The sequence below is a fragment of the Sturnira hondurensis genome, unplaced genomic scaffold, assembly GCF_014824575.4.
Source record: "Sturnira hondurensis isolate 20B ecotype Veracruz unplaced genomic scaffold, ASM1482457v3 Scaffold0021354, whole genome shotgun sequence".
Taxonomy (NCBI): Eukaryota; Metazoa; Chordata; class Mammalia; order Chiroptera; family Phyllostomidae; genus Sturnira; species Sturnira hondurensis.
In genome coordinates, this window is record NW_028093985.1 from 6,132,855 (window position 1) to 6,157,345 (window position 24,491).

General features: G+C 42.5%; 1 protein-coding gene across 2 annotated transcripts in view; it reads right to left on the reverse strand.

Annotated features, from left to right (window-relative positions):
• The window catches only part of ARSB (arylsulfatase B), a 140,558-nt gene that overhangs the window by 97,639 nt on the left and 18,428 nt on the right, over positions 1-24,491 (reverse strand). For both annotated transcript variants that reach the window (XM_037032429.1, XM_037032430.1), the window contains exons 2-4: positions 23,671-23,857; positions 18,483-18,673; positions 10,648-10,855 (exon numbers count right to left, since the gene is read on the reverse strand). In XM_037032429.1, the coding sequence (XP_036888324.1) occupies positions 10,648-10,855; positions 18,483-18,673; positions 23,671-23,857 (586 nt within the window). The remainder of the gene's footprint in view (positions 1-10,647; positions 10,856-18,482; positions 18,674-23,670; positions 23,858-24,491) is intronic.

Here is a 24,491-nt window from a genome sequence, read left to right on the forward strand (position 1 = left end):
GGACTCACGGATGGGAGCTGTGTGTCCTGTGCACAGGGCACTTGGGGGGCCTGGGTTTCCAATGGGCTTCACCAATCAGCCTGCTCTATTACCTTTGGATTCGAGAGGGGACTTCTAACATCAAACCTAACGCCACAGTGGGATTTTACGTGGACCGTAAAGCCAGCATTCTCATCCAAACACAGACCTCCCTTCTCCTCTCCCCCTCACTACTTTTACACTTGTGACTAATTTGTGTATGTCTATGTATATAACAATACATCACTAGACCACAGGCTGTTTTAAGGACACAGATAAACGTTTTTTTGGTAGTCTGGTAGTCTCCACAGTGGTAGATGCCATTTTTAATGTTTGTTCAATTTTTTGAAATAATTCTTATTTTCAAAACATCCACACAAATGAGAAAGCACTCTGGGATGGGAATGATAAAAAAATCACCATACTTGAAACAGTCATCCTAGGAGGGGCTGATGAGAAGTGGCTCATACTGTGAAAGAAAAATACAAAAGAGATCATAGAGATTACAGTTGGTTAGGAGCGAAAACCCCGGGAAAGGGAGAAACATGTGGTGCCAATGATCTCTGAAACATTTTCTCATTAAGAAAACACGAGAAAAGGGCCCCACACGGTTCAGGATTGCTCTGTAAGGAGGAGACAAGCCCGGAAGGCAGGATTTCAGTATACAACACTGTGTTGATGCTTGGTACCTAATTGCCAAAGTCAGCAAGAGAAGCAATGGGGATTTTTTTTCCAATATATTTTCTTGATTGTTTTTAGGCCTGGCCAGGGCAGGGGGTTGGGGATGGGGGGAACCTCATGCTTCTGAAAGCAAAGGAGAAGCAGCCTGTTTGAGGATAAACCCAGCAGGCCCGCCACCCAGAGAGTGCTCAGGCACTCTTTCCCAGGCCCTCCATTGAAAGCAAGTCTCCACAGACTCTGGGAAGGAAGCAGCCGGCAGTCTCTCCTCGGCTCACGAAGCAAGGGCCTCGGATGGAGTCAGAAAACCACAGTAATTGTTGTAGAAACCCAACGCAGAGAGGAATTCGGGACAGAACGCCAGCAAAAGCTAGCCTGGAACTCTCTAGTTTTTGAGCAAAATGCCTTGCTTCAAATATTGTCCACACACATGCACAGCCGTTACCATTGCCTCAAGAGAACCCCACGCCTGGAGTGTAAAATGGGGGAGAATTAGACTATTTGGGTTCTTTTGTAGCTAAAATTTAGCCCTCTTTTTTTTTTGCTTGTTTCCTTGAAAAAAACTACTACAGAGTAAATCCTTATTTTTACATTTTTGAAGATATGAATATAAACAGCTTTTGTTTTCAGGGGACAATTAGTACCTCCTTTGAAACTTAAATTTGTATCTTCCATCTGTCATTAATGACGTTGATTTTAAACACTCAGGACCAAAAACCATGAAATACAATCTACTTTTTGCTGATTCCTAAACTAATAATTCCTAGGCTATGAAGCTCCTTTTCATCCTCCAGCTGCCCACGGTGTATCTGCACCTACAGCTTGCGGTAGCCCAGCTTTACCTCAGCCCTGCCCCTGGTTCTGGCCATAGGATGATTTCTGCCCAGAATTCACTTTTCACTTCCTCCACCCTCCAGAGCAGCCTGTCCAACCTAACATTCCTCTCACTTTCACAGGAAATTTTGGCTCCGGTGAGTTCTTAGAGGAATGTACAATATAAGAAATGGATCCATCTTAAATGTAACCTTTAAAATGGAATGCAAAACAAGAGGAGAAAGTAATCCCTTCCCTCCTCCCTGCAAATTAGAAAAGCATCTTGCAATTTGGTCAATAAATATGCTCAGTTCAATATGTATCTGCTGCTAATTATGAACTCAGGAGAGGCCACTTATAAACTCACAGGCCAGAGAGGCCATGTCTCACAGAAATGTGAAAATAAAGATTATTTCATGCTTCTCATGCTGAAAATGTCATGATATCAAATGTATGGTACATTTTAGCATGCAAGCAATAAGCAATATAATACAACATTGAGGGAATGAGAAGGATCTTTGCCTTACATTGGGATTCTGGATTCAATGGTTAGATGTGTAGAATGCAAATGCAAGGCTGTTCTGGGGACCTTTAGAATGTATTGATTATTATTTTTCAATGGAAGAATCAATAAACCTGTAATGCATGACTACCTATTACTAATACAATTTTAAAGTGATCCAATACGCTTTCAGCATGGACACTGACATGGAAACATTAAAGGGGTAAACTGGACTGACTTGTGACTAGGAGAAACAAAATCTCATAGTTTTGAGCCATGTGTCGTCATTTCCCTCCATGGTAGATGTGTTAAATGAAGGCATAATTGCAAATAGAAAGACACGGTGGACACATTATATGACTCATTGCCTTAACAGGTCTTCCCTGTCTTTGTAGAAATTCATTTAAGTGTTTTAAGAACCTCATGAGACTGGTTTGCCAGCAGTTGGGTTACTTTGTTTTTGGCACCAAGTTTCTATAATATTTTAATAAGTCTGCCAGTTGCATGAGTACATTTAAAGTTCCCCAAGAAGTTCCCCAGGACCAGTTTTTAAGGGAATTCTATATACAAGGGAGAAAGGGACATAAGATTTAGAAGAATTAGTTAAGATTTTTTATTGCTCTGTTTAAGATCATACTCTGCATATAATTCTGTGAGAGCTCAGATAATCGATGGTAAAAGTTTAGGCTTTGTAATAAATGCCTCTATTGGTTTCAGTGAAAAATTGAACAGGGTCCAGTCAGTGTTCCTCGATGGTGGACTGCTGACCCACTGGGGCAGGACATGTCTCCATTGTGCAGGGCTGGCCTGAGCATTGTAGGTGCCTGTCCTCAAAATGGCTTCACCCTCAAGACCGTGTGACAACCCAAACCATTTCTGCACATTTCCCAGCCTGTCTAAATGCACCACAGACCTCCTGTTCTATGGCCTCTATGGGCACTCAGGCTGTGGGCTGCACTCTTTCCAGCTCTGTGCAAACACACCCACCCGACTGCCAACAGAAGGTAGGCTTCTGCCAAAGGCTATTACCAGCACTGATGGAAGTTCTGAAAGCACAGGATTACAGCACCGTCACCTCTCCCACTAATAGACACTCCTAGAGATCAACTGGTCCTTGCTCTCCTACGTATTTCCTAAATCTGTCCTTCTGTCTCCAACAATTTTCTCTCCACCTTTATTCAGCCCCTCCTCCCCTCCTACCTCTTTCCCACCCTCACCTTCTAAAAAGTCAGCCTGCCTCCAATCACCCTCCACAACAATCCTAAAGTGAAAATCTGATCCTACTTAAAACTTTTCAATGCTTCCCTGCTGCTTTCAGAGGACCTTCCAATTCCTTCTCTCCTGAGCCAGCTCTTAGGTCACGTGCTCCAGCCTCACGACTCCCCGTTCCCCACCTTGTACTCTGGGTTCCAGCCCCACTGGACCTCCCACATGACCTGCCCAAATGACCTGCTCTGCCCCTGTGCACATCCGTCTCTCATAGCAGGGAATGCTGTCCAACCCCCTCCCCACCTGCACACCATTTATCTGACCATCCTATTCCCAGCCTTTAACTCTCAAAAAGGCCCCCCAAACCCCTGGGCTCTGGTAGGTGCTCCTACCATGTACACCAGCACTCTGGCCTGCGTCCAAACACTCTTCCATTACCTCACAATAATGCATTTGCTTGTCTGCCTCACTAGACTACGAGTTTTCTAAGGGCTGGGACTATGTCCTATTTATCTTTCTCTCTGCAATGAAAGACTGTGTGAATGAATGAATGAAAGACTGGCCAACTTGTATCTAATAGATAATGAAACTGAGGCTGGAGTCTACATAATTCATGGGCAGGAAAGCTGGGACTTGAACTCTGATCATATCCTATCAGAGAGGAAATGAGAAGGGCAACCTTTGTGTTAGAAGAACAGAATATTAAGTTTGCGACAAGACAAACAATCTTTGTTAACAGTGGGAATAATCACCCATTTCCCTACCTGAAAAAAGGCAGAGAGACATTACTCTATTGAGGTTGCAATTTATATGCAGTAAGAGCATACAGAGCACAATATAAATTAGAATTTTTCTTACTCACTTTTTTAGAGTCTGATTCTAGAAATGGGTTCACTTACCCAGAAAGAGAAAACTGCCTAGGAGAGAACTTCAACCCCAGTTAGTTTCTGGCAAATATATATCATATATGGTTGTGTGTGTGTGCATACTCTTATACATGTATGATATACATACAAACTGTTTAAATAATTATTTCTATGTAAACTATACATACGTACATTCCTTGTGAGGTGTATTCCCCAGGTTTAAATAAGTCACCTTAGATCACAGGTTCTCACATTTCTGTGTACAAAAGAATCACCTGGATTCTTGTTAATGACTGAGATTCCTGAGCTCCGACCCCAGCATTTCTGATTCAGGATGTCTGTGACAGAGTCGAGGCACTTACATGACACAAAGTTACTGATTTTAGTGTGCAGCTCAGTGACATTTAGCTCATTCACAATGTTGTGCAGCCATCACCTCACAAAGGGCATCTTTAACAAACGCGCCACGTGCAGGTGGTTCCCCAGGTGGCGCCCTGAGAAAAACCACCTTCAGTGCCTCGGTGAGGACGACAAGGAAGGAGAAGCCTCATGACACTCCCTCATCATAAAAGGAGACTTCTTAAAAGTCACCTTCCCCAAACATTTATACCTAAAAAAAGAAAGCTTTGCCTCTCCCTCCCACTAAATAGAAGCATGACACTGAGAAGCTAGTCTGTCTCGGGTTCTCTATAGTGGCAGGTCTGGGGTTTGTGAGTTCGGGTGCGTCCAGTGTTTCTCTGCTTACGAAGAAGAGCAGTGTTATGTGAAGTGAGAAAACTGGGAAAAATAAATTGCTGCTCTACGATCAGCCAGACCCAGCTCCTGTTTCCTTGGGTGCTAATAACACTAGTATAGCACATTATTCAATTCTACTTCAGGCAAACAGATCGTCAACAAACACGGAAAGAGTCTCCAGAGGAAGAACTGCAAATTGAGTTTTGCGCTGCAAACTCTCATCTAAATGTAAGGACAGTGTTACTCCGATGAGAGTTCATAGACGTGCACACCCCATTACAGGCAGACCTCGGAGATACTGTGGGTTTGGCTTCGGACCACCTCAATAAAGTGAGCATCGCTTTATTGGTCCGTCATCCAATTTGTAAAACATGTAACATTTGCGAACCACAATGCAACGAGGTATGCCTGTTAACAGTTGCATAAAGACTTTGAGATCAATCTCTGTTTTCAAGGTTTTAGAATCAGTCTTCCTAGTTTTAATTCATGATTTAGTTGCTCTAGAGCTGGCTGTAATTTGAGCTCATTTTTCACTCAGTGTCAGATTTCTTTAATGATTCCTGAAGGTTAGCAACCATAAAGACCAGCCCTGGTGACAGGAACTCAGGTTAAAATGGCATCTTAGTAACAGTGACCAGTGCCTCTTCTCTTAACTAACACCCTGCTAAAATAACAAAGACACAGAATAAGATGAGAGCTCAGCATGAGGTGAGAAACCAAGGCTGACAGACAAACCTACAATGTCAGAAGCTTGGAGAAATTTCCATGAGCTGTAAGGCTAAAGTAGCTGGACCGAGCAAACAAGGGCTGGCCGACCCAGTTTGCCTGACACAAAGTCACACCTGCGACATGAACAGAGGCAGGGAGGCAGCCTGGCAGGGACATGCTAACTTCGGACAGGACCGGAGAATATCACCTCTTCCAACTTTCTACGTGCAGTTGGAGATCAAAACTCCCAGGAAAAATACAGACAACAGGAGTCTGACAGGGCGACACACTGTATCTTGGGAAGTGACCCCAAAAGTAGAGCCCTGAGGGTATGGAAATAGGATGAGTCTGGCAGCAGTGCATGCTGGGGCCGTTTTAGCGTGTCGGAGAAGCAGGCAGCCAAAAGAGCCAAAAGCAGGTCATCCGGTTCAGTAGAGAATGGGAGACGTGATGCCTACAGCCCACTGGGAAATGAGTGAGTAGTGTGCCTCAACCTGACCTCAAGCTATAGCTCTGAGAAGGGATTAACCAGGGACCAGTGACCACAGGCCAAGAGATGACCAGGCACACTGTGCGGACAGATCCTTCACTGCTATATTCAGAGTAAGAATATATAGCTGGTAATGATTTATTATAGAAATAAAGATTTTAGAAAAGCTCTATTACGGAAAACATTAGTCCTACCAACAGAAGTGAATAAAGCCAAAAGTAGACAAAAAGGACAATGGGATGTGGAAAAGGGAAAAAAGATGAAAAGCAAGTACACAACTGCTTAGGGTTAATAGGTATGACGTCAAGATCTGGCTTTAAATTCTGGCTCTTCCATCTGTTAGAGAGTGGTGGCGCTCCTGGTCCATTTGAGCTGCTATAGCAAAAATACCACAGGCTGGTTAGCTTACAAACAGCAGAATAGTTCTCACAGTCCTAGAGGTGGGAAGTCCAAGATCAAGACCAGCATGGTTGCCTTTTGGTGAGGAACTCTTCCTGGTTCAGAGCCAATGCCTTCTTGCTGTGTCCTCACAAGGAGGAGGGCTGCTAGGCATTCTCTCTGGGGTCTCTTATAAAAATACTCACCTCACTCATGAGGGCTCCACCCTCAGGCGTAGCACCTGCTAAAGGCCCCACCTTCTAACACCTCATATTGGATGTCAGCATTCCAACATGTGAATTTGGGGTGACCAAAAACATTCAGACCATAGCAGTGGTCTTAGGAAAATCACTTAACCTCTTTAATTTTGATTTCTTCATTTATAAAATGGGGATAAAGAAACCTATTTCACAAGGTTACATTGAGCTTTAACGCCTACAGCATGGCCAGTACAGAGAAAGTACAGGCAGAGCACAGGGCCTGGGCATGGAGTAAATATTTCTTAAACAGTAGCCATTTTTATTACCAACAACCTCAGAAGAAAAGAGAAGTCACTGAGACAGACACAGAAACTAAAAGCAAAATCCACACTAACCTACATCGGAGATGTTAAAGAGCAGAATTAAAATTGCAAAACGTCTAGCTGGTAATGCAGAGGCACTCCAGAAGACTGAGAAAAAGGACAAAAAGCTGAAAATGATGAGAGAAATGCTGAGTCAGTGATTCAGCCCACTAATTAAAGATATTTTTGAGAAATAAATCAGGCAGAACAAAAGCAATAAACTAAAATATGAACAAGGCAAACTTCCTGTAGTGAAAAATAATCTCGGCAGGCAGATCAAAGGGCTCACTGCATTTCAGGCAAAATTAATTTTAAAATATTTTAAAGACCCACACCTAGATATAATTCAGCAAAACATCTAAACTATGGAGATAATTAAAAGAAAAAAGCCTCAAGAAAAGGTTTCAGGGACCAGCTTAACCAGAAAGATCTTTCAAACAATCTGTATACTGTACCAGAGCACAGAAAAAAAAACAATGGAAAAACCACCCAAACTATTTTCTTTATCCTCACCCAAGGACATGCCTATTGAATTTAGAAAGAGGAGGAGGGAGGGAGAGATCAAGAGAGGAACATCGATGTGAGGGAGAAACGTCAACTGATAGCCTCTTGTATGTGTCCCCAAGGATCAAACCTGCCACCTAGGCATGTGCCGTGACTGGGAATTGAACCCACAAACTTTCTGTGTATGGGACAATGCTCCAACCATCTAAGCCACAAGGGCCAGGGCCCAAACTATTGTATTATGTGAGGATAACCAAGATGACAAAACCTGACAGAGAGGAAAAAGCCACCAACCCTACTTTTCATTTCTGAATTAATACCAAAATCCTAAATCTCTAGCAAATTGAATTCAGCAGAATAATAAAAATGCATATACATGATCAAGTTGGATTTAGCCCAAGAAGAAAAGATGGTCCACGATTAATATATCTATTAATAAATCATAGTGTCAGAATATGAGACAACCTTTTTATAAGGCAATCCCCATTTTCCTAGTAAAAAGCACCCAAAACCATTTTTGCTGACTTGACTAAATATAATACAGATGTTTATGAAACAGTGAAATGTCTATTTAAAATAGTTATGTGCACATAACTATTGTTTTTTTTTGAAATCCTATAATAAGTGATCTTAAACCATAGCTTCCCCCTCCCATTTTCACACATCACAAAAAAATTGTATTCCACCTCTTCCCATGCCTACTTGATACCCATCTGCTGGCACAGGGGCCACCGTGAGACGTTTCGGTTTCCCAGAGCGGCCATCCTCACTTCTGTCTGGGCTCCTTTCAGTCTGTGTGTGACCAGCTCGCACGAGCCCACCTTTCCTCCAGGAAATCAGTTACCTCCCAAGTGTGTCACTGCTGTCTCGACGACACAGACTTGTTTGATAAACTCATCACTTCCAATGCTTATGATTGTGAGATTACTTCCCAGGAATACTTACTAAATCAGTATTAAATTTCTTGGCCTCTTTTTAAAAATTTTTATTTATTTATCTTTTAAGGGGAAGGGAAGGAGAGAGGGAGAGAAATATCAGTGTATGGTTGCCTTTCATGGGTCCCCTGCTGGGAACTGGTCTGCAACCCAGGCATGTGACCTGACTGGGAATCAAACCACGGTTGTTTGGTTCCCAGACCCAAGCTCAATCCACTGAGCTACACCAGCCAGGGCTCTTGGCCTCTTTTTTATTGATTTTTTTATTGAGTAATCTCCATATGCTTTCAATACCAACACTGATCAATGTGCTTTCACCAGGCTGTTCAAAATAAAGACAATTGAGAATGACTCTCAGAATATAAGAGATCATGTAAGGATTTGTGTATAAGATGTCTCCCTCTTCTCTGAAGAGTAAGTTTGAGGGGAAAAAACAAATGTCATCGTATAGCAACCCCTTTTCACCACAAGGCCCATTTGGAAAACTAGAATGTGTGCACAGCACTAAGCAGCCGCACGAGGCTGCTCAGAGCAGCCCCTGGCCTGGACTGCCAGGCTCCTGGACAACTTGGTACTGCAGCACACCGTGGAGAGAGCTCTGCTATACCACGAGGTCTGTTTAGAGCACCCAGGTCATCACTTGCGGCAACTCAAAGACAGGAGACTCCAGTGGAGCCAGAAAGGGTGATGCCTGGCTCTGCCTGGCTGTGTGACCTTGGGCAAGTTAACTCAGCCTTTTTGTGCTTCAGTTCTCACATCTGCAAAAGAACTGCTGGGAGGATTAACTGAACTAATTCATGTAAAGCACTTAGAACTATGTCCTGCTCATAGTGAGCAGCACACTATACATGCTAGATTCAATAACCATGCCTGATTAAAAGCAAAACAACCCCCTGAGTGGACTAACCAGATTAATTCCTCAACATACCACTTCATACCCCTTACACAGTCACTTCCCAGTAAAACTCCCCAGATTACAAACCTTGACCCCATTGTACAGTCCCCTGTTAAATTTTCAGGTTTTGGCCAAGCAACACAAGAGATCTGAGAAAGCCTCCTTCGTGAAAGGCAGACCAAAGCAGAGATACAAGCAACTTTAGAAGGAAGAAAGACAATGCTGGGAGTAACAGCAAACTTAAAAATACAGGTATTTTTATGCATGTGTGTGCAAACACACACACACAAAATGACTAAGAGCACAGGCTCTGGAGAAATACATTGTTACATCCATTAAGTGAAAACAAAACTTCACAAAAAAAGAATTATGGGAAAACAAGAAGGAATTTTTGATAATTAAAAACAATTGTAGTTGCAATGAATTCAACAGAATAGTTACAAAACAGTAAGAAAACTCCCCAAGTAGAAGCAAAATGTAAAAAAATCAGAGAGTAAAAAAAATGACAAAACTAGAGGATTGATCCAACATCCAAATAACAGGTGTTTTGTCAAAGCAGGCTAGGAGAAAGGTGGGATGGAGGGCCAAACAATTCTGAAATAAATAATATGAGAAAATTTCCCATGAAAAAGGATCTGCGATTTCAGATGGAAAGTGCTGAGTACTCAACATAATGAACAAACCAAGATCGACACCCAAAGCACACTGTCGGGCAATCACAGAAAACTGTCTAATATGGGGAGTGGGGTGGGGATCACATATATAATAGATTAGAAGTCAGAATGACATCGCCAAAATAAAAACAATTTTCATAAACTTTCTTCTTGTTTTTCCCCTACAATCCACATGGAATACTTTGATTGTCATAAAATTTTAATATTAAAAAATCCATACTTAGAGACACCAACCTAGATTTAAATCACTCCATTTCTTATCCGCCTTTACAATGTTACAATCTGCCTCTTTGCACTGATACAGAGACCCCCTGTCCCGCCGGGGTCAGCAACAGTCCTACTGATAGAGCCTGGTCGTTCACATTGCCGAGAACAAGCCAGTTCGAGGATTCACTGCCCGGATGCGCTGCGTACGAGTGATGCCCACTCATACTTTCTCAGAAAGCACTTGTTTTCAAGCATACTCCTCGAACATTCTGATATTTGAAGAAAAGGTGGGGAGCCCATAATTCTTTTTCCTTAGACACATCTCTCTCTGCATTATGATCATGTCTCCACTCCTGCAGTTAGCATCTATTTTAATAAGGAACTGCTAAGTGCTCCCATCTGTCTTCATTCCATTTATCGAACACCATGTCCTAAGCTCTGCCAAGGGATGATTTTCTTATTGACAGGCTTACCTGTGGAGAAGATGAACACTGTGTTGTTCCAGAGCCCATGGCTTTTTAAGGCTGCGGTGACATTTCCCACTGCTTCATCCATAAGGGACACCATCCCTGCATAGCGATGCCTGTTCTTGTCTTGGATAAAGTCATAAGGTTTCAGGTATTCCTCGGGGACCTGGAGGGGCTCGTGGACAGACTGCAGAGCCAGGTAGAGAAACAGAGGCTGGAAGGAGAGTGTGTGCAAATCAGTCAACAGGGCACAGAAGCATTAAATATATACAAGTCCAGACTTATGTTAACAAAAGTAATATCAAGATAAGCCACAAAATGGGTTAAAATACTTGTAAATCATATACCTGATAAGGGACTTGGATCAAGAATATTTAAAGAACTCTTACAACTCCACAATAAAGGACAATTGGCCCAACTACAAAATGGGAAAAGAATGTGACTACACATTTTTCCAAAGAAGATATATACAAATGGCCAAAGCCCTTGAAAAGATGCTCAAGATCATTAGTCATTAAGGAAACGCACATCGAAACCATTCTGAGATACCACTTCGCACCTTCCAGGAGGTTAGAATACAAAAGCCGGAAAATAACAAGTATGGGTGAGGATGAAGGTAGTAAAATGGTGTGGCGGTTTAAAAAACAATTTGGCAGTTCCTGAAATCGGTAAACATGGAGTTACCATATGGCCCAGCATTTCAGGTCCTGGAAAATGAAAGCTTACGTCCACACAAAAACTTGTACATGGATGTTCACAGCAACATTATTCATTAGAGTCAAAAAGTAGAAACAACCCAAATGCGCACCAGTTAATAACAGGTAAACAAAATGGTGTGTTTGCAGTAATATACAACAATAGGAGAAATATTACCAGCCATAAAAAGGATTGAAGTACTAACAGATGTACAATATAGATGAACCTTGAAAACCTCCTGCTAATAAGTAAAAGAAGCCAGTCACAATAGACCATATACAGTATGATTCCATTTCTATAAAATGTCCAGGGAGGCAAATAACTATGGACACAGAGCACAGATCAGTGGTTGCCTGGGGCTGCAGGAGTCAGGGGAAGAACAGTGAGTGACTGCTAATGGGTACAAAGTTTCTTTTTGTGGTGATGACAATGTTTTAAACTCAGAATGTGAAAGTTGCATAACTCTGAAGTTATTATTGAATTGTATACTTCAAGTATATCTGAATTTGGGGGGATGGAAATTATGCCTTAGTAAAGATGTTAAATATGTAACAAAAGACACAAGATAAAAGATTAAAAATAAAAGGCTGAATTCTAAAATGGCCAAGAAGGCTCTGATCCAAACAAGTAATTATAATATCAACCATAACAACTGTATATTAAATGTCTACGTGCTAGATTCTATAAAGTTCACATACTCCATTTCATTAAATACTCAAAACCACTCTGTGTTACATTCATTTTACAGATACGGTAACTGAGGCTTAGAAAGGTCACAAGACTTGCCCGAGTTCACACTAAATACAGAGCGATTTCCTATTGGAAACCCCACTACTATAGCGTGGCTATGTACCAACAGGTGCTTTAACACTTTGCTTTATCTGGAAAATAACTGCACACCTTTTAGGAGAGGGTTAGGGATTTTTGATATTTTTATGAGAAAACAAGTGAATACCATGCTTTGTTAGTTTTGATCTAGGACCAAAGGTAAGGCCAATCTAGTTCCTGGAAACTAAGGGTGTGACACATCAGTTCTGTGCCACCTCCACCCTCCACAGCATTTAACGTGAGTGATATTCCAGGCCGGCCTCTGGCTTTAACGAACCCTTCTGAAGGCACTGTCTCCTTCGTGCTTCTACAGCATTCTGTAATGAGTTGAAATGCCTCAAAAAGCCAACTAGTTCAATCCAAGAATAAATATGTAATTCTGTTAAAGTATTCGAGGCATTTAAATCTTATAAATGGATGAGAAAAAGAAAGCAGACTGGGGGTGGGTGTCTCATATTTCATTCTCCATTGCTCATAAATTGTTTGGAATTATCTATATTATATCCCTGTGATAGACTACGGAGCATGCGTGTATGGAACTCAGAGAGACACCCAAAAGGTTCTTTGTAGTTCAGATCTTTGGCAGTTAGAAACACTTTTTTCCCCCAAATCAAAATGCTAAATAGAAATAGCTGTTGAATATCAAAGTCATCTCTTTAAAACCTATTTAACCAAAGATGTAGGTGATGGGGTGAAAACCATGATAATATAAAACCTGTGCTTCATCCGTACATTATTTCTGTGGGAAAACGTTCCAAGTTCCAGCCCCAAAGGCCAAAATCAAAACCCTGGCACTATGTTAGCTCTGCCTCTGCTCCCCCTCCACACTCACTTCCTGCTCCAGCCACGAGTCACACAGAAACCCGTGTTCCTCCGGACCCTGGCGAAGTGTGTCCCCGTGGGCACTCCGTCCGGTGGTGAGGAAGGGCACTGGGCTGAGATGTTGGGAGGGGAAAGGATGCAGAGCGGCCTCAGTGACCTGCCCGGCAGTGAGGGCTTGTGGTGGGAGCCGCCCTCTGGGTCTTCAGCCCTAGACTAAGCCATCCCTAGCCACCAGCCAAGGTCTAGAGAGGATTAAAACTGGAAAGCTACAACAATTTGTCCCACACACGAACTTTTAAAAATCAGAAAACATCACAAAAATGTTTTGTTTTGTCTTAATTTTCTTGAAACATCAGAACTTCTAACAACCCCATACCCACACCCCACCTGGAAACAAACAGCTGGAGTATGAGAATCAGAGACCTCGCTCTCAAAGCTCTCCACTTTTCTGGCCTCCCCACTGGGCAATCTGAGCAGCTTTCCTTACTTAGGGGGCGGCCCGACCCTTACGAACATGAGAGCTTGTGCCTCTGGTCTACGCTTTCTACAGTGGGCAGGGGTGGAGGAATGAGGAGGGAACCTCACTGCTTAAACAGATGTGCTCGTCCGGGTCATTCCTGCCAACACAGCAACCCACATGGTGGGTGAAGGTCAGAAGAGGGCAAGTGATTCCTAGAGGCAATGGCTGGGGCGAGCCAGGAGTTCTTACAACCAGGCCGGGGAAATACGTGGTTATTCTGGGACCACCACTAGAGGACCTTATCCACATTCAGTATAGAAATCATTCGAATCACTTCGTTAAATAGAGCAAAAGTTGCCTGAAAATCTTTCCAATAATCATTCCTTGGTGGCTAAGGGCACGGCTATCACTTCTGAGGGGTTAAAAGGATGGAACGACAGCCACTGCCCACCTTCCCAGGGTCAGTCTTCTGAGAAGGAGCATAACCGAGAAGAGGAAGTGGAAACCACCTCTGCGGACGTGGCCCAGCCTGTCTCCTGACCGTCCCAGGCCATCACAGGCTTTGCACAACTGCTGACCAGACCCTAATAACTCACCCTATTTAGGAATAGGATAATACTACCTGAATAGCTAAATAGGGTATTCCTTGAACAAAGCAAGTTCTCTTTCCTCCCGTTTCATGAGCAGTAACCTAAGGTCACTTCATGTAGGGTAAACAGCCTTACCTGACCCAGCATGGCTTTGGTCCCCAGGAGGCAGAATGATGTATAGTGTAGCAGCCCATTTAAGGAGGTCAGGACCAATGCAACACAGTTTGGAGTATTTCCATTCAATGTGGTAAAAATAAAGTTTCAGCATTCACTAGGTGAATTTTATTCATGAAGCAACTCATTACCCAACAGTGCTAAATGTGAGGCATTTCTACACTGTTTTTAAATTTAAAAAATTTGAACAGAGTACTGTTCTTAGTACTACATGGTGGCCCAGTGGAAAAACAATGAACTAGGGCTCTAAGGGTCTCCAACCACAACCAGGACCCCACCTGCAGCCAGCAGTCGTGGGGCCCGCCCAGTGGATCTGCCCTCACCTGCCCGCCAGGGCTCTGCTGGCCCAAACCAAGCAGCCACCATCCTGCCGATGAGCTCATTATTACTACAGTGTCTACAGACTTGAGGCCTAACCCCATCATGCCTTGGCCTTTAGAGACCGGAGGGCACTTCTGACCTTACTGACATTTTGACTCAAAACACTGAAGCCCTGGACCCACCCCGATCCTCACTGATCTTCGGGTTTACACGGCACCCTGCTCTCTCCCTTGTTCTTTCTGGGGTCCAGGGCCCTGCCCTGCCCAGTGACAGCTGCCCCTTCACACTAACCCTGACTGCACCCTCCCAAATTTCTTAGGACTAGATGGGTGAATCCTAGATGTGAATCATAACCAAATGTTTAAATATTACATAAAAGTGTGATATTATTACTTAAAGGTTATTAGCATGTTAATAAGATGCTAAAGGTTCATTTCCTTTCCTTATGTCTATTATTGTACTCTAAATATCCTCACCACACTAAGGAACTATCTCAGTGGGGAAGAAAGTCTTATTTTCATTTCTTTAGTATATTTTCCTAACTTAAAGAATGAATTTTAAAAGCATATGCTATGTTTTTAAGTTGTTATTCTATCTTTGACTTCCAAATCAAGACATTCCTTTCCAAATTGTATCAGGGAAAGTAAGACTCTACCACAAGACATGGCATTTGCTTTGAGAAGCTTCTAGCAGATCAGATGTGTGAGAAAACACTTATTTTTATTCTGCAAAGTGTTAGGGGGGCGCTATTTTTACCAAAAGGTATTTTAAGACTCCGTCCCTTTCACACTGCAGTGTTAGTACTAGGGAATTATCTCGTAGAAAGAGAGAGGACGCTGCTTCCCAGCTCATGGTTGTTAGCAGACCCTCCCCAGGCCAGCACCAGCTGCATTCCTGTTGCAAAACAGCTCCATACACTTTTTCCCCTCGAGTGCTCTTTAAAACAGGGATAACTTTGAACTTAGCTGGTGGATTCGTGTGAATTTCTTTAACGATTTCCATCCTAGGACAGGTTGCCTATGTTACAGTGTATACATACAGCACTTCAGAAATTAGCACAGAACAAGATTCAGGGTCGGGGGGGTAGAAAAGGGTAAGGGGGGGATAAATGACGATGGAAGGAGACTTGACTTGGGATGCTGAACACACAACACTATATAGAGATGATGTATTATAGAATCTGAAACCTGTATAACTTTATTAACCAAGTTACCCCAATAAATTCAATCTAAAAAAAGATCCCCTTCCCACCAAAACAAAGAATCAACACTGGGTTAAAATGAGAAGAGCAGCTTCTGGAACTGGGGTGACACACTGCTGTACTGAGAACTGAAATGCAAACATCTGCACTCCCTATTGTAAACCAACTTTCTGGGGTATCGCTTGGCTATACTGACTATCTCATTCAATTATGTCTATGCTTGAAACTTTACTTTGAGGATGCTGGGAATGCTGGGTACTGCTTCAGAATACTTCAGACACTGTAGGGAAATAACCAACCTCTCATCTGGCAACTCCCATGTTACCTCAGCAGCACCAAACACTAGTAACCCTAGTTTGGGTGACTCGTGAGCCCCAGGGCCTACAATTTCCCTCAGTTCCTGTGCTTGCCACGCCACACCAGTTAAGGCAGCCCACCCACGAAGAACTATTTCACCCCAGCTGCATCCTCTTATCCACTTAATGTTAGGGGGCACTGTGAGAGAATACTCTATTGTTCCTTAATGGGAACTAATTTTTATTGTAGGCATATTATAGTTATAGGATTATATTGTGAACCTGTAACAAAGGCCATTGGCTTCTGCTTCCAATCTGTGTTTCAGGGGAGTCAATACTGGCTGCACATCACACTCACTGGTGGGAGGTGGGGGTGGAGGGGTAATTAAGTACCAAAGACAGGGTCCCAACCCAGACCGATAAGTCACAGCTTTTGGAACTGGTATTTCTAACAGGCTTTCCAGATGACCCCATCCACTGTCAGGATGACTCATACATGGGGCTTAATGACCTCTGGTCTCGGACAGTAACTGTGAGCCGGTAGTTCACTGAGCTCCAGAGTCAAACAGTGAGGGTTTAAAATGCAATTCTGAGTCTCAATAGCTCTGTGACCTTGAACGAATTACTACTTAACTTCACTAAGCAAGTTTACGTATCTGTAAAATGGTACCTCCCTCAAAAAACAGGACAGGACCATAGGTCCATTAAGACCTTATCTTGTCTTTTGGGTTTTTAACTACATCATAAAATACCAAGTATACAGAAAGAAACTGAAATTTTAAGCCCATTACCTAGCAGTTACCTTTCCAACCGTATGAATATTGGTGTAGCTCTAGATTTCAAACCTGTGTATGTGGACATATTTGAGAGAATGGCCCAATTTCCTCCATGTTCCACAGCAACAGACATGGCAGAGCCAAGGTTGCAAAGCTACAAGTGGGGCAAAGCTAAGGACAGACACAGGGAAGACCCCCAGCCCTGGGTCAGAGGTAGCAAAGACAGCCACAAAGAAACCATGTCACACAGGCAGTCAGCGGCCAGGTGCCATGTTTATCTGGGACATAAACTGGATTCCAAACTGGGATCTCCACTGAGGACCTTCAGTAATTGTCACGGAGGCCAAGTGCAGGAAATGAGAAGAACCAGCACGTTCCGTAATTTGCTAGGTCAAGGTCCTGTTGAAGGACTAACTCCGTGGGTACACTAACGCAGCTCTTAGTGGAACCATATTTTGAGCCCAGTATCTGTTAACACAAATATCTGACCCAATTTTAAAGGCATTTATAAGCTAAATCCAGAGAATTCTGCATAAACTCTAGCTCATGGGGTTAACTCTAGGTTAACAAACAAACAAAATATCCAAGATCATCCAAACTCTTCTATTTTTACCCAGGGATGAGTCCAAAGATGTCAGCGCATGACATACATAGTGACTCCAGGTTAGTAAATGTGCAAACCAGGCTCATCAGTATGCCGTGTCTACAGACAGGAAGTCTCTGCGTTCCCAGGACATCTGGTCTCCCCAAGACATCCATTCTTCCCTAGGTCTATAGAAAGCTAAATCCAAGCGAACATTATTTTTTGCAGAAATTGGGCAGCTGATTTTAAAATTAGGGGATGCAAAATGTCCAGAAGAGCTAGCATTACCTTACAGGTGAGGGAAGAGCACAAAGTCAGAGAGGGCTTGCCCTGCACCTGAAGTTGATGGATCTCTCGATAGAAAGTGTGCCATAATAAAACCATGACTCAATCTATCATTTTAAAGAATATTTTATTTATTTATTTTTAGAGAGAGGGGAAGGGAAGGAGAAAGAGTGGAAGAGAAACATCAATGTGTGGTTGCCTCCCATGTGTCCCCCACTGGGGACCTGGCCTGCAACCCAGGCATGTGCCCTGACTGGGAAACGAACCGGTGACCCTTTGCTTCACAGGCCTGTGCTCAATCTACTGAGCTACACCAGCCAGGGCTTTCAATCTATCATTTAAAAAATGTCGATTTACTAATTACTTACAGCACATGCACATATTACACCAAACAATAAAACTATATTTCTACTAAAACACTAGAGACACAGTTTTTATTGAAGTATAATCTCGGGACCACTTCAACCAGAACCGCCCTTGAGGAGTTTCTTTAAAATGCTGACATGTGGATTCCCCTCAGACAGGAGAGACCGAGGTGGGCTCCAGGGATTTTTACGTTTAACAAGCCTCCCAGACTGACCCCGGTATACTCTAGAAATTTTATTTAATCTATATTGGGTGTTTTGCCACCTCCACTTAGTCCCCTTATACTCCCTCCCCCCAGCAATCACCACGCTGGTGCCATGTCCAAAGCTATCCCTCTAGAGTGTACTGGATTTTCCCCGGGATGACAGTGGCCTCTTCCTATGCTCATCTGAACAGATGCTCTCTTCACACACTATTGATATCAATAAAGAAGCAAGACTTACCTTCTCCGGTGGATGGTTAGCTATGAGGTCTGTAGCTCTTTGGGTAAAAATGTGTGTTGAATATATATTTTCATATCCTGTTGCTACTTCCTCGCCATCTCGAAAATCAAGAGCACATCGTGTGACATTCAGAGCATTGATAAATGTGCAGCGCTCATGGGAATAGTAATCTTCACTGCCTAGGAGATAGCCTGCAACGAGAATGGGAGACGAGAGCAGTCAGCACGGCAGAAAACGTGTTAAACAAACTCATGTTTCAGCATTTAATTGCCTAATGCAATTGATTACCCATGACAAGGCTAATCAGATGACAAGGTTAATCAGAGCACCACTTTTTAATGTCTCTATACTTGCTAGCAGATGCCATTGAAGTGCTATTGTTAAAAAAAATTCAAATCCACTCCTCACCTCAGTCTTCAGTTCATTAGCTCTGGCATAGAACTCTCAAAGTGGGAGATTCCAAGTAAATACATTTTTAAAAAACCAGGGTTCAAATGTAGTAAAACTGATCATATCTTAATCTTTTAAAGCTAAAATGGCATGTGGTTAATGTGATTTGTTACAAGTTTTTATTCTGAGGTGATCGCCTAAATGAAGGCAGGAATCAAACCCGGTTTATATTGACCTTGGAAGACTGCCTTCAAGGTTATTTACGGACGTGGTGCTAAGAGGAGTCATCTTTAGTCAGATGCTGACACCCACTGGTGAAAGCCACAAACCTTTCCAGACAGACGATTTCTAGGCATCACAGAATAAACGATCAAATTAACATGCAACACAAAGATTAGATTTTTCTGCCTATGGTGATCTCAATTTCACCCCAAATTTAAATGGAATTAACTGCCCATCCCACACTTTAGACCTAATCGGGGTAGGAAATGGGTTTTCTCAACAAATAGTTGTTTCTGCATGTGTTTCATATTTTTGTAAAATATTAAAATAAGCCTTGCTGCATATTATATAATTCTATGTATATGAAATGTCCAGAATAGGCAAATCTACTTGAGACAAAAAGTAGGTTAGTGGTTGCCTAGGGCTGGCAAGGAAAATGGGGAGTGGCAGCTAAGTGGGGTTTCTGTCGGGGCGTGAGGGACGTGCCCTACAAAATAACTGCGATGAGGGCGGCACAACCCCGTGAGTGCACTAAAAACCCCTGAGTTGTCCACTTTCATGGTGCGAATGGCATGGCATGTGGATTACACCTTGATGAACCTATTAAAAAGAAATAAGCTGTGCTGGGCTCTGAGCTCTCTCCTGACAAACACTACTTATTAACCTTAAAATGAGGATTATAAAACTGGCCCAGCCCTTCCCCCAGGGTGAATGTCCTATACTCACAATGAAAAACCCTACACAGTTTACACAATAAATCAATTCATTTTTAATTAACTTCTCCCTTTTCCAAGATTCACTAAATTCAAAGTTCTTAAGACCAATGAATACCTTGGTCTTAAGATAACATTTTAAACGGTAATTTTTCTCCTACGTATATAACAGAAAGGGAAATCCAATGCGTTTGTCAACTAATATGTACTAGAGAAGGAAATGTATCCACAAAAATAATGTCAGCTCTTACACAGGTACTTCGAAGGGTCATGACACAGGGGTTCTATTTGGGGATTTTACTAACGACTGGGCATTAGAGCCTGAGAAAATCACTTCTGGTTAGTTATCTGTATATCTAAACTGTTTTTTATCATTTAGGAGAAAATATGCAAAGGATATACCTGATCGAAAGAGGTATGAACTACAAATACTAAAAAGAGATTACATATGGGAGGATTCCAGACACAGCACTATTTATTCACGTACTCTACCACACTGATACCAAGTGTCCACGTGACAATCACACAGAGCTTTTCTCACAGCAGTGATTCACGAATGTGAACTTGCATGCTGAGCCTAAAGAAAATGGTACTCTAAAGAAAATTGTGGAAAAATGAGAAGATACTTTTTGAACACCTAAATCTCTGACTGCTCTATTTAACAGCATTATTGAGCTATAATTCACATACCATACCAATCTCCCGTTTAAAGTGTACAATTTAATCACTGTAATGTATCCACACCTCTGTATTCACAGAGGTCCACAAGCAGCCCCACAATCATTTGCCTGCTTTTTAACAGAACGTCCTAACAGCGACAGCAGCTGCCTGTCACTGCACCTTCCTTATCTGCAAGTCTCCACTCTGTGAAGGCGAGGTATCTGTCTGTTCATCTAAGCCCTGGTCAGGCTTCGTAATATTCATGAAAGGACAGCATTTCTATGTCCTGTCCAACTGAATTTGTAAATATATCAGGTCTGTCCAGGAGGTATCCAGCCATGTGATATGAAAAATAAGAGGTATTTATTGAAGAAAATACAAGAATCATTGTACATAGGACAATGACGTTTCAGTCCCCTTCAAAGTAGGCACTTTGGGACCTCACACAGTTCTCCCAGTCACCATCAGCTGCCCCATCATATATTTCTGAATCTCATCGACAGTCTGAAATCCCTTCCCTTTTAAAGGTGATTTTAGTTTTGGGAAAAGCCAGAAGTTGCAGGGTGACAAGTCTGGGCTGTAGGGGAGCTGAGTCACTTGGATGATTTGATATTTCACCAAAAAAACTCTGCATGAGACATGATGCATGAGCAGGCATGTTGTCATGATGAAGCGGCCCATCACCAGTTACCCACCGCTTGGCCTTCTGAACCATCTGAGTAGTTTCTGTGGAGGAATGTTCAAACTTAAAGCAAAAGCTGATGCAAATTTGTTGCTCTACTTGCTCAGTCATTTTGAATGCGACGGCCACACAGTACACATGCTCACTCAGTAGCATCTGCCACCCCACTGACTAGAACAATGAAGTTCTCACTGATCACACACGCACATTCCAGTCCACTCTCCTTGGCTGCCAGGTTACATCGATGATGTGCACACTGTTCTTGTCACATTAATAATGGCTGAAATATTTCCAGACAGATCTCATATAACTTGGCTTTTAATACAAAGTTTTCAAATAAATATCCATAGTTTTTCCTCTTCCATACTAGAGGTGCTAACCTATATTTTAGCAAAGACCTCACTGAAATTTTTCAAAAGATGTATGGACTGTTTTTTCTTTTAGAATTTCCAAAATAACAGAGGTCTTACATCCAAGACTGATTTTTAGTAGCTATTTAAGGATACTCAGGATATATCCAGAGTCGTCAAGAAAGGCCCTGGCTGGGTAGCTCAGTTGGTTAGAATGTCGTCATGATACACCAAGGTTATGGGTTCAATCCCAGTCAGGAGACATAGGGGAAGCAACCAATGAATGCACAAATAAGTGGAACAACAAATCCATGCTTCTCTCTCTCTTCTTCTCTAAAGTCAACAAATAAAAAATGTAGAGAGAGAGAGAAAGCCATGATTGATTAGTGAAGTCTGCCAGAGAACCTGGATGGAGCAGGGCACACGAGGTCTCATGTCTGATGTCCTCGCATCTCAACTTGAACCCTGGATCCAACGAGCACTACACAGCTACGTGCTCCGACTGCAGGGTTTGGGCCCCATGGAGTCACTTTCACTGAGACGCACTTTGGTGCTCTGGCTCTAGCTTGAATAAAAGAAAATGTCTCAGGGAACATCTGTAAGAAAACCATAATTTTATTACTAAAATGATGTCTTTCAGGATGCTCTCCATCCTACCTTCCCCAAAGGAGGAATTTTTCTCAGGTCTAAGAGCCAGAAAATGCTTTACTCTTCCTGAACATCTGGTTTCCATCTATCTTATAAATAATGGGACTCCTACAGACTGACCCTTTTTTTCTTTTGTTTTGGACACAAAAAATCTCAAGTCTCCGAGTTGAGTGTGAAGCTCGCCTACCGCTATGCAGTAGGTGTTTAAATTTGGTGTCAAGCAACTATTCCATCTTTTTTCTAGTCATCTTCATTTTTCAATTGTATTTATTTGTAAATGTTTTATGTTGAATATGTATTCCTTTTTGCATATGGCAAGTTGAAAATAAATGAACACATAAAAAGGGAGGTAGGTAGCAAAATAGTGAGACAGAAAGTGCAACATGAAAAAGAACTTGACAAAGATATATAGCCACTGCCAAAACAAACAGGTTGTTAATTAAGACAAAGCTCATAGCAGGCTTAAGGAAGGCACATTCTTAAAGAGACGTGAGGCCCGTCCACCGCGGCCACCGCTGGGGAGCAGCAGCTGTGGCTCTCGCTGCCCCATGGCCTGGGCCCCAACAGGGCCGCAAAGTGACACAGAACGTGAGCAGGCCAAGGCACCGCTGCTGCCGCCGGGCACCTCACAAGCACGCCAAGTTAGGTGGGACATGATCGGAGAGGTGTGTTGCTTTGTCCCCTATAAACAGCACACCATGAAGCTGCTCAAGGTCTCTGAGGACAAGAGGGCCCTGAAATTCATCAAGAGAAGGGTGGGGACGCACATCCAGGCCAAGAGGAAGAGAGAGGAGCTGAGCAGTGTCCTTGCAGCCATGAAGAAGGCAGCAGCCGAGAAGGACTGAGCCCCATGTCCTGTGTGTAATAAAACCTGCTCAGAAAAAAATAACGTAACATAATAACATAACAGAACATAAAACAAATGTTAGGTTTCACATTAGCTTCTACAGGGCTATCAAGTCCATAAGACACTTATAATTTTTTAGTATCCTTCATATTACCTTTTGTACTTTCCCTCCCATTTCATTTCTTAGATGTTCCCTAATCTAGTGATTTCAAAAATAGATCTCAGAGAAGGGAAGAAGAGTGCCACTGGAAAAGAGTCTTCTCTACCATCTTTACACACAGATGAAACAAAATTTTGGAGCACAGCTCATGGAGAGACAAAAATATTCCACACCTTTGTGAAGGAAATATTCTTGTACTGAGTGAAATTATTTTTAAAATTCATTCTCTATCCCCTTTTGGTAATAAGGCCCTTCAAGAGCACAATGGTCTCAGAGGTAAGCATACACATTCCCCAAAAGCCCCACAGCGGCATGTAGCACCTGGCAAAGGTAACTGCCTCCTGCAGGGTCCTGCCCACCCTAAGCTGCGCTTATGGAGGTGGCGTGGGACAGTGGCCCCATGGTGCTGCTGACTCACTCTGTGTTACACTATTTCATTTGATGACACTTGGGTGTGTTTTATGAGATGGCTGCTGTCAATCTGAGTTGTTAAAGGAACATGTGCATTTCCATTACCAAAGTAGGTATCAAATCCTCGGCGGGTTGGAAGGCATTCTTTCCGGTACATTCCCAGGTGCCATTTTCCGACCATGTGGGTAGTGTAGCCTGCCTCTTTCAGGAGCTGGGGCAGGAGTTTTTCATCCAGAGGAACGCAGCTGGGCTGACAGACCCAGATTATTTCATGCTGTAAACCTGTGCGGATCTTAAAAAGATAACCATAAAATTATGAATTATGATGTTGAAACATACTGAACAAGCAGATAAAGTAACAGCCTAATTTATTGGACATATGTGAGTACAGGAATGTTTAACTCTCTCCCTGTACTGGCTTAAGGCTATTTTTGAAAGGCACTTTACTCATTTATTCAAATAAGTTAATGGACATAAATAGGATTTGGAAAAAAGAATTAAAGCACTTTAACAAACATCAGATATCATCAAGAAGTATTTACTAAGACTCTATGTTAGAAGCCATTACCTTAAGTTTCCATTCCCTAGTTCAAAAAAGTGTCATCATAAGAGGTGTGGATCTACCAAGAAAAAAGTATTCCAATTTCTGTGCACATGAGAAGTCAGTGTTTGATTAAAAGGAACTTCTACAGAAACATATAAACTCCCAAAACTGAATCAAAAGGAAACAGAAAATCTGAACATACCAATTACAACCAATAAAATCAAAGCAATAATCAAAAAACTCCAACAAAGTCGGGGACCAGATAGTTTCCCAGGTGAATTGTACTAAACACTCACAGAACGCTTAACACCCATCTCAAACTACTCCAAAAAACTCAAGAGGCAAACAGATTCCCAAGCTCATTTTAGGAAGCCAATGTCAT